Genomic DNA, 17,212 nt, shown 5'->3' with positions numbered 1-17,212 from the left:
CTCTATTTATAGGATTCTGCATGATCATCTTGCTTTCTCCTCCTGGGCTGGCTGTTCTGAGCCCTGTGAAAGGGGCTGATGTATAACTGGGAAACTGAAAGACAGAACCTAAACTAAGTGGTTTGGCAGAGAAGTGTGGTGCACGCATGCCTGTCGCCTTAAGTGTACGATGCTGGTCTCATCTGTAAACGAGAGAATCATTTTCTGGATGATCCTCCACGGTCTTTTCGTACCTTGAATATTAACAGGTCTTCTCCTGTCTCTTACCTAATTCAATTATTTTTGTTTAGAAAAATTGTTCTCTAATTATACTGGCTAATTTGAAATTAGACCCCCCAAAAAGATACTTAATCTGTTTATATTTATATTTTTAGCCATCAAATCATTGCTTTGGAAAGGATGATTTTATCTACTGGTTTTCAAACTGTACTGTGCATTAGAATCACTTGGAGGGCTTGTAAAATACAGGCTTCCCTCAGAAATTTCGAATGAGTCATTCTGAGACAGCACCCAATGAATTGCATTTCTGAGAAGTTCCCAGGCGATCTTGATGACTTCTAATCTCCTAAGAGTAGAAGAAATCATCTATCAACACATCCCATTTGAAGGGAGGAGATAGGGAAGAAATGATTTTCTATCTAAGCAAGGCCAGCAAGTCTAGAGTTTTTGTTGATGTTGTTTTTTGTTTTCACATAAAATAGTTTGCTGATGTGTTTTCTCAAACCCTTTACCTGCTCTTGGGTCCAGAAAACATTTCCTTATCTGAAGAGCATTTCAAAACCAATTATCAGAGGAATTTCACGAATCACTTGTATATTGATAATTATACTATTTAATAAGAATTGGTGATGTTTCTGCAAGAGATAGGAAATGAAAATAAATAAACTTTTTAGTTCAAAATAAAGTACACTTTACTTTCCCTTTCCTTTCTTACCCTTTGGAGTCTATGGAAATCAAGTCTGTTGCCTGCAGACAGGTGTGTATAATTTTATTTCTGTGACAAGAGTTTGAGAAGTGTAAGGATGGGAGAAGAAACAACATGAATTAGAAAGTGGAGGAGTTCTAGCCTGACCAGGTGGTGGCACAGTGGATAGAGCGTTGGACTGGAAAGCAGAGGACCCAGGTTCGAAACCCCGAGGTCGCCAGCTTGAGTGCAGGCTCATCTGGTTTGAGCAAGGCTCACCAGCTTGAGCCCAAGGTCACTGGCTTGAGCAAGGGGTCACTCAGTCTGCTGTGCCCCACCCCCCTGCCAAGGCACATATGAGAAAGCAATCAATGAACAACTAAGGTGCCACAATGAAGAGTTGATGCTTCTCATCTCTCACCCTTCCTGTCTGTCTGTCCCTCTCTCTGTCTCTCTCTGTCTCTGTAACAACAACAACAAAAAAAAGTAAAAAGAAAGAAATGAAAGTGGAGGAGTTCTGGTGTTTAGTGATTAATTTCTAGCTTTCCTGTAAAGCACAATTCAGTATTTCAGGCAAACAAGTATTAAATCTTACTTTGTTTAGATTCTAGAATCATAAGATTTGGTGCTGCATGAAAAGTCTATGCTAAAGTCTATGTATGAACAGAGGATATATTATTGTGGTAAAATAAATGAAGTTATACAACTTTCTTCCCATCCACTTAGACTGATTTGACAAAAGGTTATAATGAGCTAGAAGTCTAAGGCTATTTCTGGGAATATGTTGATGTCATATAGGTATTTTATACACTTTTTTTGTTTGTTTGTTTTGCCTATATATCTGTAGAAGAATTAGAATTATCATATTCATATTTAAATTATATTTGTTATTAGGATTTGATTCCAATTCCTATTTTCTATTAAACAGACCCTGTTTTTATTCCCTTACTCTTCTTCATTTTTATTTGAAGAAATGTAAAATATAATATTTAGATCAATTTCCAAAGTGTTGATTAAATTGAATTAAAATTTATCATATTGAGATATTAAAAGCTGCCTTTCTATTCTAGCCTGACATTTGTATTAGTTTTTATGGTTTTTATAATATAAAATTTAATATATTTTTTTCTTCAAGCCAGTAAATTAGATTTGTAAGTGCCTGGAAAGAAACCTAGTTACATTTCTTTGCCAACGTTGTTGAGATGATATGAGAAAAATTAACTCAAAATTCTAAATATTTAAGTTCTTGGATAATGAAACTATGGTAATCAGTATACTCAGTGGTTTTTGGTTGTTTTTGTTTGTTTTTTTTTCCATAGATGAGAGAGAGAAAGAAAGAGAAGGGGAGGGAGAGACAGAGACAGAAGCATCAACTTGTTGTTCCACTTTAGTTGTTTCATTGAGCTGTCCACTCATTGATTGCTCCTTGTACATACTCTGACCTGTGATAGAACCCACGACGTTGGCGTGCTGCTATGACACTCTATCCACTGAGCCACCTGGCCTGGGCCACTCGATGGTGGTTTTAATGATGCTTATTTTTCCTTTCAGAAACAAGTAGTTTATTATTTTATAATAATTATTGAAAGTCTTTTCAATATAAATTATGTTTTCATTATCAAGAGTTGAAAGAGAAGACTGCTAACAGGAACAATAATGCTAAAATAATGCAGGGATGAAATGTGAATAATTTAGTCAAAATTAAGAGGGCCTATTAATCATACTATTTTATGTGGAATACCCTTTCTTGGGACTTGTGAGAAACAGGATAATTTCTAAGTCATTCTTTTAAAGTTTAACTTGTTTTTTATGATTATAAAAATCTTTCAGACTTTTGTACTAGGAGGGTATTATTTAAACTTAAAATGACAGAAGATACATGAGTATATCGTAGCAACACTGGAATTTTTATAATCTGTTAGTTAAGGACAAGATGGTAGACTAGAGACCATGAATGCTAGACCTACTTGCCTTTTTGCGAAAAATTTGGGGTCTAAAAACTAAAACCATCTTATACAGTGTTTGTAGATTTTTCTACTTGCATTTTCCGTTTTTTCACAATTTTGTGCTCATTGTTGAAGACTGTGATTCGTCATCAGACACAAATGAGGGCAAGCTAATGGATGGGAGTTTTAGCAGTGATGAGGAGTTGTATGAATTTTATAATGAATAAAACTTGAGTTCAATAACTTTATGTAATACATTTTTTTTTTTCAAATTTCGGGCTCCAAAATTAAGGTGCACCTTAAACATGGGAGCGTCTTATACATGGGGAAATCCAGTAGTTAAAGATGATCTTCTAGTGACTAAGCAAGACTCTTGAGTCATAATCCCATCAGCGAGTGCTTTTGCAAAAGAAATCTTACATACCCAAATGTAGGCAGAGATAAGTGAGGCTACCCTTGTTGGGAGAAGAACCTTTCTAGGTGGAGACCAGTCAACTCCCAGGTACTTGAGCATCTCGGGGGACAGAGAATTTGAATACCATTGGAGATAATCTCTAAATTTCCTCACAGGTCTACTGCTCTAGTTGGTTACATCATATGTAAGATAAATTGCATTATCCACAGTATTTCTATCCCTTGAATCTTTTTAATTTAAGGTTTAGTTTTATTTCTCTCCTTTTAATTGAATTTATATATACCAGCTATTTTAATTGAGTGAAAGTTCACTTGTAATACCAGATGGAATTAAAAGGTTTTTTTCCTCCACTGACAGGAACATAAGATTTTCTTGATTAGCTTAAGTAAATGCAGTTTGGAATAACTTCTTTTTTTAAATCTTGTAATTCATCTGTCCAAAGATAATTTTGCAAGAAGTAGGAGTTAATCTATGAAAGAAGAACAATTCAATGCTATTTTCTTTAGCAGTGGGTTATCCATCTAATGACTGAACACAGTTCCCAGCTAAATGCTAGTCTTCTCTTTACCACACACTCTTGTTGACCAGGTACCCCCTCCATCTGACTCTTCTGGGAACTTTGAAACATTCTGCTTCTTCTCCCTTCTCTGTTGCTACCAGTGCCTTAGGAATTCCATTGTCTTTGCTGATGTAGTTTTAGTAAAGTGAGAAGGGTTCCCTTGACCAGCAGACTTTCACTTTTGCATTTGCCCTTGGAGTATATAGATCAGCGGTTCTTAACCTGTGGGTCGCAACCCCTGCGGGGGTCAAACGACCAAAACACAGGGGTAGCCTAAAGCCATCAGAAAATACACCCCTCCGCCGGGGTCGCGACCCACAGGTTGAGAACCGCTGATAGAGATGCTAGCAACCCAATTTGCGATGAAGAATTATTTCTCATTCGGAAATGATGTTATAACTGTACACCAGATGCTATAGAATTCTTAGCACTACATACTACATAGTTCATGTACTTTATAGGAGAATTTCCCGATGAGTATTGGTCTGGGGATCTACCAACTGTTATAAATGCTATTTCTTTTAGAAAAGTGAGTTCTGTATTTCAGGCAACCAATGTAGATGCAAATACAGAACATTCACAGATTCATAGTTAGGGACTCGGCATATTTATTTATTGATCCACAGGTGCATATGTTCACGAATTCTGCATCCATATATAAGACAGCATCCACACTTTCTTTTCCCTTTACAGGTAAATTCAGTTTAGCCTGAGAGGATGAAATAGAAGGGGCATTTTCAGGTCTAAGCTACTTTTTAAAATTTAAATATCATAGAGACTGGATGCCATAATGTTGAGAGTGGGTGCCACCATCATATTTAAATTTATGAAACGGACTATTGCCTTACACAAATAGTGAGGGGGAAAAATCAAGCCAGTCCTTTATAAACATTTTTTATTCTGGAGTGCGCTTGTTTTCCGAAACTACCTCTCTACTAAATCTCCTGTCAGTCTTGAAACTAGAAGGCAGAAAAGCTTCTAGTGCTACAGCCAACTGCAGTGTAGCCAAAGAAACAGGCAACAAAAATAGAACACCAGGATTGCTGTGCGTGGGTGAGGCAGAAACCACATTATGAGCAAAAGCTTCCAGTATTATTTTAGAACCAATACAGAGCTCTGCACTTCTCTCCTCTCTTCCAAAAACACATACTACTAAAATAAAATGAAATGAAATGTATGTGCATTTGCCCTCTTAGAACTGTGTTTCTTAATTTATTTTATTTTATATATTTATTTACTTATTTATTTATTTTGGTCTTTCATTCTTTGGGTGGAATCGCCAGTGTAGAAACCCAGCGTGTCAAACAGGCTTGGAGGGAGGAAAGAGTTAATGGCTTCTAAGGCCCTGCAATAGAGAATTATGGTTTGAAAGATAGAGGCTGGACAGCTGGGTTTGCTGGGGTATTTTTAAATGCATTAATGCAGGCTCCAATCACTCGGCCAGGCTTGACCTATTTTTGGCTCAGGCCGACCATTGTTCTATTTCTGTGCCTGTGGGCCATGCTGTTGTTGATTCATATGCAAATGGATTATCACTAGGTTTAGCCAACTTGAGCGGAGAGAGAGACGGAGAGAGGGAAGACACACACACACACACACACACACACACACACACACACACACACAGCAGAGGGGCACCAGCTGAAGCCACTTGCAGGACTGAGGCTCTTTGCAACGAAACTCTTAGCAGCCTGAAGAACTTTAAGCCAGGTTTAATTGGTTTCTTTTTCTCGTGGGTAGAGTTAATATTTTTCTACTTATTCTGACAAAGCAATAACCCTGAAGCACATTCCAGTTTCCCACCTGCTTTTAGTTTTCAGGATAACCTAAACTCCAGAGAGGCAGAGCATCCCCCCCACCCCATCCCTTCCGCTTGCACACAGGTTGGTAGCCGGGGAACACTGTCCGGGTCCTTTGGAAAAGTGTGTGACCATCTGATCAGAAAGGAAATCATTGCCGAAGTTGATCCTCTGCTGCTTCTCCTCGGGGAGGAGGGAGGACTAACGAGGGGTAGCTCCTGGGGCCCGTGCACTGAGCAGAGATGAATCTTTCACCGAGCTGAAATGAAGTAAGAGTGATTGCAATATGCTGCAGACAATTTACGAGAGTGACTCGTGTTTTTCCTCAGATGGGGTGGCAGGACGGGAGCAGCTCTTGGCTCAGCAGAGAATGCACAGTATGATCAGCTCAGGTAAGAGCCTCTTTCCTAACGGAGACTTCGTGCCTTGAAAGGGGGCTGACCTGGGACGTTGCAGCTGAGAAAAAACACCTCTCTCAAGGAGCTGCTGCTGTTTGGTGTTCATGTTGCTATTTTCTCCGTGCGTCTGGAGGGTTTATCTTTGATCCCTTTCATTACCGTTTCTTTTGCATATTCAGTCTGTTGAGGGTCGGCTGCTTCTGAATGAAGTCGCAAAGCGTCTGAGGAAGGATGGGACTGAGATGAAGTCAAATGTAGTTGGGGGTGTTTTGCTTTCCTGTGCAACTAGAAAAAGAGATCAGGACTGATTGGGAGCGTATTCTAATGGGACTTTAAAAATCAGGTAAGTTCATATTGGGGCTTCAGTTTAAATTGCAGCCTTCGCTTGACGATTTTGTATTTACAGTGTGCGTACAGAAGCCTGTCTATTTATAGACCTACCTTCTGAAATGTGTTTTGCTACGGAGTTGTGAAGGTAATTTTAATGTGGCTTTTGCTCATCAGCCCAAAATGAAACTATTGAGGATGAAATAGGATTATTATCAACAGACGGTTTGGTTTTTTTTTCAATGCTCTTCAAAGCCATGTGGGGAGTCTAGCACCTTCAGTCAGATGTGATGGCATAACACAGTACAGAGGTGTTACATGCAGGTGCAATGCTTTAAAGAATAGCAGCTAACAGATTCCAGTTTCTAGTTTCTCTGTGTACCTACCGGTGTCTTCAAGGAGGTGTGCCGATGAGAGATGACGCTTGTCACCTTTATCAATTTCAGCTTGTAAAAAAGAGGCGATTTTCCAGGCAATATCACTTATTTGTCACTGGTGCTTTTCATGTTGATTTCCTCTGGCCAGTTAGTTCATCAAGATTGGGGTTTGTTTTGGTCTTCTTCTGAAGGCTTCCATCTAAACTGACTTAAAGTTTCTTCCTTACATCTTCTAAGTCCCTGTATGGGCTCAGTCGTAATTATAGATCACCATCTAGACTTCATGATAAAATGCAACAGAAAGCAGTGTTTACTTGCTAGAGCTAAATGTGAAAGAAATATTCCACAGGTTGGCATGGTATCTGTTTTAGTGTTGAACACCTTATTCTCTTCAGAACTATGTTTGAAGCAAGTTTTCCTTAAACCTCGGTTAGTTATGATGATTTTAAGATTCTTCCATTGACCCAGTCTTTTCACGGAATTAGACCAAAATGTCAATTTTGTACAATTTAGTATGTTTACATGAAAGTGACAGGAGTTATAGTAATTGTGTCAGCTTTATCTAAAGTAAATGCAACAGAATTTCAGTAAAGTTTATTATCTTCCTCGTTGTTGAAAATTTGACAAGAGCTTGGGGAGGGGTCAGCAGGTATGTCTTTGATGGAACTGGTCACTTAAGTTAGCATTTAATTTTTTAAAAATTTTTATTTATTTATTTTGAGAGAGAGAAAGAGAGAGAGAGGCAGGGAGAGGGAAAAAGAGAGACAGAAACATCAACCTGTTCCTGTATGTGCCCTGGCTGGGATTCGAACCCACAACCTTAGTGTACCGGGACGATGCTCTCACCAACCCAGCTATCCAGCCAGAGCAGCATTTTTTTTGAATATGGACCAACTCTTTTTTTTAAAAAAAAACTCTTTCAGATACTTTTCACTATTACCCTTTCTCCTGCTGGTGCTCGTCTCTATGTTTAGGATTTTTCTCACAAGGTAGAGAAGCAAAGCTTTGCCTTCCAGGCAGCGACTGGCCCCGGACACTGATTCTCGCTACAGGTGTTCGCAGGCTTCTCTTTCTCTGTGGCTTTGATAATTGCACATAACTTCCCTCCAACTTCAGTTGAGATTGACATCTGTCCAACAGTTCATGATTTTTCTACACAGCATCAAATTTTTCAAGCAGGGCAGTGCTCAAGACTGTCCATCCTACTGTTAAGTCGGCAGTTAGCAACACCGAGGTACCAGCAATAAAATGAAAAGTGATGTAGATGGACATTAACTCCCAAATCTGTCTGGTATAAACTAGGACACTCCAATTTCTATTTATTTAAAAAATTTTAAATGTAAAAACATTTGCACCCTTCCTATCATGTTGTGTAATGTTTAATTTTGTTTCATACAATATAATTACCCCAGTCTTGATTGGGTACTTCCCCTGAGGAGCCTGGAGTCACCAGGAGTATTTTGCAAAGCGCTGATGCCTAGGTTCTACCCTCAGAGTTTCTGATTTAATTGGTATGGGAAACAGCCTGAGTATTGGGATATTTAATATCGTCCAAGCAATCCCAACGGGCAGCAAACTTTTGAGTATTGCTGATGTGGGGGAGGGGAGCGTTGGTGATGCTGGCTACTCATTTCAGCAGGGTTTGTCCTTTAAGTTGACTTCAGAATTAGGGGTGTGTTTATCTAAGTTGAGTTACAAATCTTGCTCAATTCCCTTTTGGACCAGTGACATGGATGTGATTGATGGGCTTAGAAATGGATGGAGTCTTGGAATCTGAAAGAGAGAAAAGACACATGGTAACAGTGCAGAGTGGTGGAGAGAGCACTGTTCTAGGAGTCAGAAGCTCTGTGTTCTGAGAACTCTGCACTAGCCCATTTTGTGATTGGTTTATTCATCTGTAACTTGAGGAATAACGATGCCCTCCTGCTTACTTGTTGGCATTCATGGGAGATTCAAATGTAGTATGTTATTAAAGTATGCACTTGCTCTTAAGATTATTGTTTCTAGTGAAGGAAGCTGGACACCCGGCTCTTCAGTACTTTGCTGTCTCTGATCGAGACAGATGAGTTAGATTGTATGCCACATAGGGAATAATTTTTTGTTTTCATAGTAAATTTTCTTAGTTACCTAATAAATCAGCTATTTTTTTTTCCTGGTCTGATAAGAATTAAATGCTTTCCTTGTGCAAATTGTGAGTGTAAATCAGAGTAGCTAGTATGTGTGTAGGTGTGTGTTCTGTGAAATGTCTCATGACATTATAGTCAAAGGTGGACACCTTATAGAATATGCAATTAATTGAGATTTCTTGAGATTAGTTGTTTAAAAAGCTTTGTTTTGTTGTTGTTAGCCATTGCTTTAGAGTTTCCATTTGTTATTCTAGTTCTACTGGATACTTTGCACTAATATAGATGATTTTTCTCCAGAGATCTTTCCATGGTATTAATTGTGTTTTATATAGTTCCATTTTTTGCCCTAATATTGACCCACCCAAGCTCGACATCTTAGGTAGAACAAGGTTTCTCAGTGTAGTCTGCTAATATCTTTTTAGTTAAAAAAAAAAAAAAGCTTTATAATCTTGAATCTTAGAATTCAGGCTGAGTGACATATTTTGCTAGGTCAATCTCTGCCTTTTTGGCTTGTGTGGGCCCATATAAGTGATAACTACGACAGAAACTAAAGCATGTACAAATATTGACTCGGGTCCCCTTACAGTGGCTGGCAGATCGGAGGTGTTCTGTGGTTGCCAGGCGTGTTGCTTAACACGTTGGACAGCAGAGCTGCCCGGACAATATTGGAACCATTAGTATTGAGAGAATTTCCTAGAGTTTTTACAGCATTCATGGAAAATACATTGACCATAAGGAAACCATTTTCACCATGTATTCTTGCTTTCTTTTTTTGCTTTTTGTTTATTTCTTTTCACATGGATTCTACTTTTAGGCTGTAAAAGAAAAACATTTAAAACTAAATCCTGAATTTCTTTTATGGGAAATGGTACCTTCACCCATTGAGAATCCTTTCTTACCCCCTTGGCATGTATTATGAAGGGGAAAGGGAGATTTTAGATTCTGTAGTCATTTATGTCTACTTGGAAAGCAGAATCTAATTATGAAAACGTAAGTCTGTGAAATGCTCCTGTCATGTCAAGAATGACTTCTGGTATTCCCCATAATTACTGTTTTGCTTTTCTCTAACTCAGGTTATCTTCACTTACAAGGCTGTTATCAATTTGAATATTTGATAGGTAGCAATCAAAAAGCTAGTTATAAATAGTCCCATTGAGAATGGGGACAGGAGTGACTTTTTTTTATTTCTGTGGACACAGGTGGCATAATTGTTGTTATAGCCTTTAAATAGGAAGGCTTAAAATAAATGCAAATTATGAATTTTAAAAGGTTATTTCGATTTTGGAGATGGGAAATCTGAAAATGGAGCACATAATTTCTTACCACTGATAGAGAATGTAGGGTTCCTAAAATAGTATAAGCCAGAAAATACCCATTTCCCTCCTCCACACCCATTGTTAGTAATAATTGAGCAAAGAAAATCACATGACCTGCTGCAGTAGGTCTCAGAAGCTAATAGTCAAGGAAAGAGTGGAAGCAGGGATCCCTGATAAGAACAGAATAGACCTAATGGAGCCTGAATCTTGGGTCTCCTTAGAATTTTACTGACGAGATGAAAACTTGCTGAAAATTCTCTCCAACTCTGGAGAGAGACAAACCGAATGGATTTATTCCACTTTTGTTGTGTGCAATAGTAAAGGATTTTGGAAGAGGAACTAGTGAAATTGAAGGTGAACAAACATTGCCTCCCTGGAGAAATGGAGGCTTGAGAGTAACACTCTAAATTGGGAAAGTGATCTGTAGTTCTTTGCAATGAAATACCCTACCCCAACTAATCTTAGAGCTTCCACCAAGATGAAAACATCAACAGCCGAATCCATGCAATTGTCTAATAATTATTTCTTACAAATAAATCACCTAACTTAATAAGAACGCAAATTCTGTAGAACAATAATTCAAAGATGAGAACCATGAAACAATAGAATGAGATGAAAAGGGATATTTTAGATCTAGGGAAACAGATTGAGGATGAAAAAAGCATCATAATTATAGAACAAATATAATTCATTAGACGTAGCAGGAAACAGAATAGACACTGGTGAAAATTTTTACCAACAAAGAGGAAAGGCTTGAGACAATCAGTGGGAATAAAACGTATTACAGCAATTGGATGGAAGTCAATAATAAGAAAGACAAAGACGATGTAACAAAAAGATCATTTATGTCCCTGAAGTTGATATTCCAAAACATTGAAACAGAAGTTCATTTTGTGAAAACGAAGAAAGATCAGTTTCCTGAAAAAGAAAATAAAGCTACAGATGAAAAGAGCTCCAGTCTTTTAGGAAAATTCGCTGGAAATGATCAGATAGAGTCATAGCCTGACTGGGCTATTGAATTTTAAATAAGTAATTCTTCAGGAGTTCATACAGATAAAGCAGAGATCTATGGTGGAGAAGGAAGCGTAGGAAGGAAGGGAATGTATGAGACAAGAAAACATCAAACGTATCCAATATCTAATACCAGAAGATAATGAAGAAAAGTCTGTGAAGTTTTAGAAGTTCAATCCAATGTTCTACCCAGACAAGCTGTTAATAAAATATAGGGAAAATAGATATTCAAGTTAGAAATTCTCAGATGTGAAATGAAACACGGTGAAGAGATCAACTTAGAAACAAAAAAATGGAATTCAGAAGTAGACAAAACATAGTAAGATTAGAGGGCAACACTGAATCCATTTAAACAACTATGAGATTGTGTTTGTAGGACAGAAAGCGAGTTTCATAAAGTAGGGCAATTAAAAATATTCATAAAGCTAACCAATATGAGGCTTTGGGGTAGGAGAGATGGAGGGATGTGTGAAAGTGTTAATATCTTCTCCCTGAGCAGGGACAGACTCCCTGCTGCTTAAAATAGAAACATATAGTCAAAAAAAAAAAAAAAAAAGACTACAGCTTTTGGGCTTTCAGCTCAGTGCAGCTTAGGTACAGCTTGCTTCAGTTGTCCCCAATCTGGGTTCATGCGACACCAGCTGCCTCCACTGTGCCGCCAAAATTCAACCCCAAAGCAATCAAAGTCATACACTCGAGGTGCATCGGTGGGGAAGCCAGTGCCGCCTCTGCCCCACCTGGGTCTGCCGCCAAGAACTGGTGGTGGTGACATTGCCAAGGCAACGGCGATTGGAAGGGTCCGAGGATTGCGGTGAAACTGACAGAACAGACAGGCCCAGACTGAGGTAGTTCCTCCTGTCTCCCTCCGTTCAGATCAGCAAAGCCCTCAAAGAACCTCCAAGGGACATAAAGAAGCAAAGAAAACATTAAATATGGTGAAAATACCACTTTTCATGAGATTGTCAAAACATTGCCCAACAGATGCAGCACCGATCTTTAGCTAGAGAACACTCGGGAACCATTAGAGATCCTGGGGACTGCCCAGTTTGTGGGCTGCAGTGTTATGGCCACCACCGTCATGGCATCATAGATGACATTATAGATGACATCAACAGTGGTACAAAGGAATGACCATCTAGCTAAGAACAATAGAGGAAAATATTTTAGACCTGACTGGGCAGTGGTGCCATGGACAGAGCGTCCGCCTGGGACTCTGAGGACACAAGTTCAAAACCCCAAGGTTGTCCGCTTGGGCATAGGGTAGCTGGCTTGAGTGTGGGATCATGGACATGACCCCATGGTCACTGACTCAAGCCCAAAGGGTCTCTGGCTTGAGTCCAAGATTTCTGGCTTGAACAAGGGGTCACTGGCTCAGATGGACACGCCCCCACCTCAAGGCACATATGAGAAAGCAATCAGTGAACAACTAAGGTGCTGCAACTATGAGTTGATGCTTCTCATCTCTCTCCCTTCCTGTCTGTCTGTCCCTGTCTGTCCATCTCTCTCTCTCTCTCTGCAATATATATTTCAGTTAAAGATAATTTGGCAACCAAAAATAAATAAATACATAAATAAATAAGACTCCAAACACTGATTTTCAGAAATAGTTTCTTTATACACTCTTAAGGGTTTTCTTTCTGTGTGTGTTATTTTTGACAGAGACAGAGAGAGAGAAAGTCAAAGAGAGTGACAGAAAGGGACAGACAGACACTTAGGAAGAGAGATGAGAAGCATCAGTTCTTTGTCGTGGCACCTCAGTTGTTCATAATTTCTTTCCCATATGTGCCTTGAGGGGGGGCACATCAGAATGAGTGACCCCTTGCTCAAGCCAGAGACCTTGGACTCAAGCCAGCGACCATGGGCTTCAAGCCTGTGACCCTTGGGCTCAAGCCAGCAACCATGGGGTCATGTCTATGATGCCATGCTCAGCAACCCTGCACTCAAGCTGGTGAGCCCTCGCTCAAGCCAGCGACCTTGGGGTTTTGAACCTGGGTCCTCAGCATCACAGGCCGACGCTCTATCCACTGTGCCACTGCGCCACTGCCTGTTCAGGCCAATCTTAGTTCTTTTTGGACATAGTACCTCCTGGCAGGGGTCTCCAAACTTTTACACAGGGGGCCAGTTCACTGTCCCTCAGACCATTGGAGGGCTGCCAAATACAGTGGTCCTCTCACTGACCACCAATGAAAGAGGTGCCCCTTCCAGAAGTGCAGTGGGGGCTGGATAAGTCGCCTCAGGGGGCCGCATTGCGGCCCACGGGCCGTAGTTTGGGGACGCCTGTCTAAGAGGAAGCAAGCATTTGGTATACTGCAGTTTTTTATTGTTAAATTAATTTAGATTTAATGATGTGTTTAAATAAAAAATAAGTGATATTATCTCATTTTAATAAAACTATATTTTTTCTCTATATTCATTTCCCAAAAGAATTTATCGATGGGACCAAAGAAGCCAGGAAAAATTTTGTGTGTGGCCATGGTGCTGAATGGTAGAGGGGCTTTCGCTTTCATCATCCTACTTTTTTGCCCTGTTTGAATTTTTATAATATGCGCATATCTTCTAAAAATGTGTTACTTACGCAGCTGCACACAAAGCTACTGGGCAGGATATATGTGCAGTGATTAATTATAATAGTAGGATATGAGTGCGGTTGTATTCCACAGCAAGCAACAGAACATTCTACTCAGAGTGACCAATGACCAGGAAGTAGATCGTTTCATGAACTAGCAGTGTAGTTAGGCAGCGCAGGGCGGTCAATAATGTCAATAGTATTATGATCCTTCTTATTGGCCTTCAAGTTCCTGTCATAACAAGGTTGTATCCTCCAGGAGTCACAGGTTGACTGTCCTTGTTCCAGGCATTGCATCCATTTATGCCTAGTAAATTCCAGAGGCATAGAGGAGAAGCTTACTTAGCCTTCTTGGGTGTTTTTCTAAGGAAGAATGTTTTACTGAAAATTTCTCTAGAAAATCATCCTTTGTAACTCATTGGCCAGAGTCACATTGCCTGCCATTGTTTTCGCCAGTCATTGGAAAGGAAAATGGGATGACTAGCACGACAGTTCCTTAGAGCTGTGGCTGAGCCAGGGAAATTCATACTGCAACTAATAATGTAGTTTCTATGAGGAAGAAGAAAAAGCTAGAAGAATAGATGTTAGCTAAGCACCAGCAGGATTTGTCCAGGGTATTTGTTGGTGGTTGGAATTCTCTTCTTTGTAATTTTCTTATATAATTTTTTTTTTCTTAGAACACATTGTTTTCACATTTTTTAATTTTATTTTTTAATTGAATTATTGGGGTGACACTGATTAACAAAGTTATACAGCCCATCTCTGTACACTGTATTCACCACCCCAAGTCAAGTCTTCGTCTATCACCATTTATCACGCCTACACCCTCTTTCACCACCCCTCTCTTGCAATCACCATACTATGTCTGTGTCTATGAGTTTTTCTCTTTTTTTTTTTTTTTTTTGCTGGGTCTCCACATACCCTCACCCAGCCCCCCCCCCCCCCCAAAAGCTCTCAGCCTGTTCTCTTTCTATGAGTCTGTCTTTATTTTGCTTATTTAGAACACACACACACACACACACACACACACACACACACACACACGCACACACTCTTTTGCTATTGGTTTATTTTACCTTTTCTTTTTTTTTTTTTTTTGTATTTTTCTGAAGCTGGAAACGGGAAGAGACAGTCAGACAGACTCCCACATGCGCCCGACCGGGATCCACCCGGCACGCCCACCAGGGGCCACGCTCTGCCCACCAGGGGATGATGCTCTGCCCCTCCGGGGCGTCGCTCTGCCGCCACCAGAGCCACTCTAGCTCCTGGGGCAGAGGCCAAGGAGCCATCCCCAGCACCCGTGCCATCTTTGCTCCAATGGAGCCTTGGCTGCGGGAGGGGAAGAGAGAGACAGAGAGGAAGGAGAGGGGGGTGGAGAAGCAAATGGGCGCTTCTCCTATGTGCCCTGCCTGGGAATCGAACCCGGGTCCCCCACACACCAGGCCGATGCTCTACCGCTGAGCCAACCGGCCAGGACCTTACCTTTTCTTTTTTAAATTTTATTTTTCATGTACAGTTGATTTTCAGTATTACTTGGTGTTAGTTTCAGGCGTACAGCCTAGGGACAGACAATCATATATTTTACAAAGTGACTCCCCCTCCCACCAGATTTCAGGTATCCACAGGTCTGTGATTTTCTTCAGTTTGTAATTTTGACAGAATATAATTAATTAAGTGAAGGAAGGGGTCTATATAATTTCTCTTTCATTATAGGTCTTCATTTTCACGAAGATATGTATCCATTTAAACACTGTTGTTGTTTTTTTACTAGTACCAAGTGGGAAGACTTTCTTAGCACTATATTGTTAGAAGGAATCCTAACAATGAGACTGAGGTAATCGTCATAGAAATCTGGGTCTAGGTTGTAAGTCATGTTTTTTAGAAAAGAGGAAAAGTCAACATTGTAGACTGGTGCATTACAAGCATTAATTGAAGGCTGAGCAAAATAGTCCTTTAATATTGAGATACAAAGAATATAAAGAGAAATTTATCTAATAATGTATAAACTTTTTACTACATTAAAGGAAGATTATCTTAAAGATAATCAGAATGTAATTTCTTTGCCAGTATGTTGTTTATAATTATTACATGTTACAGTAATGAAGAGTTTTAACAATCTGGAATGGTAACTGCATTTTAACAATTCTTTTCTGAATTGGAATACTTTGAAAACAATTTAATTGGAATAAAAGCCTATGAAAATGACTTGAAAAACAAGCTTTCTCTAGATGAAATGCAAAGATGTTTTGGCATGTGCTTCGAATCAGTGTGGCAGTGCTGTGGTCTGATTCATTCTTGAAAGGAACTTGAACTGTCAGTGGTCAGCCTGGCATGCATGGTGTCCTCACAGTGGACAGGCTTCCCTTTTCTAATCTTGGGAGAGTGACCGTCAGGACATGGGAAGACAAGATAATACCTTGTGTCCACTAGTTCCATTTTCCTTCCACTAAGTCAATTACACAAAACAAATTTAATTTTAAAAAGTTTTTACAATGCTAAATGACCTGCACTTTTACATGTTATCAGAGAATATTATATTTTAGGGTTACTCTATGATGTTCTGTTTTGTGAATAGAAAACTAAGTATTCTTTATATTTTTTGTAATGCTATCAGTTCCATTCATTGTTTTAATGTGAAATTTTTGATAGTAAAAGAAGTGGTGGGCCTTTTATATATAGTGCTTTTAAAATACCCCATAATTAAATCCAATGACTACTACATTTAAGGAAGAAGGAAATTTACCAAACCACAAAGTGTAACTAGTCATTTACTTATGATTAAACTCTTTGCATGTTGATAAGGTTGGAAATACCCCAGAAATTCATTTTCTTGCTTCTTCCCCTCATGGTCTACCACTTAGGATAGAAATGTTTAATTCATAATTTATATTTAGTATTGACACAGTTGTAGCCATGTGGGTGTGATTTTTAATTATTTGAAGTAAGTTTTGATGGGTGTTTATGGCATGACATTTCCAAACTGGGTGAAAATATGAGAATGTCATAAAGTTTTTTTCTAAATTTGAAATTAAGAACAAGCAAGAAAATTTCACTGAATTTCCATTAAATTACATTGTGGCCTGAGAGTTCTTATTTAGTACAAACATATTAACCCATAATTATTTTCAGAGAACCCCATGAACTAGGAAAGCTCTTTGTGAAAGTCAGTGCAACTTAGATTTTATTTTTCATGGTGCTTTTTGCATCTGCTTACAAATGAGAGTCAAGTGTGTAATTTGAATATGTGATATTATATCAATAACTACTCATTTTAGGTTATAAAGAGAAAGTATAACCATTGGTTACTATTATTATGGTTTTTCTACCACATTCTACTCTGATCTAGTTGTTTAGTCTCAATTTAAAAGGTCAGTGATGGGACCCATGTTTTTTCATCATTTTTTTTATTGCTGTCATTATTATTATTGATATAATAAGCTAATGTTTCAGAAGCTTTTTCTGTACCAG

At 39.0% G+C, this 17,212-nt stretch overlaps 1 protein-coding gene across 5 annotated transcripts in view; it reads left to right on the top strand.

The window, feature by feature from the left end:
• The window catches only part of HDAC9 (histone deacetylase 9), a 1,019,027-nt gene that overhangs the window by 410,948 nt on the left and 590,867 nt on the right, over positions 1-17,212 (top strand). For all 5 annotated transcript variants that reach the window (XM_066354134.1, XM_066354133.1, XM_066354138.1 and 2 more), the window contains exon 3: positions 5,953-6,015. In XM_066354134.1, coding sequence (XP_066210231.1) covers positions 5,953-6,015 — 63 coding nt within the window. The remainder of the gene's footprint in view (positions 1-5,952; positions 6,016-17,212) is intronic.

This window comes from Saccopteryx leptura, chromosome 12 (genome assembly GCF_036850995.1).
Source record: "Saccopteryx leptura isolate mSacLep1 chromosome 12, mSacLep1_pri_phased_curated, whole genome shotgun sequence".
Taxonomy (NCBI): Eukaryota; Metazoa; Chordata; class Mammalia; order Chiroptera; family Emballonuridae; genus Saccopteryx; species Saccopteryx leptura.
Note: the sequence above shows the minus strand (reverse complement) of the source record. Positions and strands in the feature narration are given on the sequence as shown.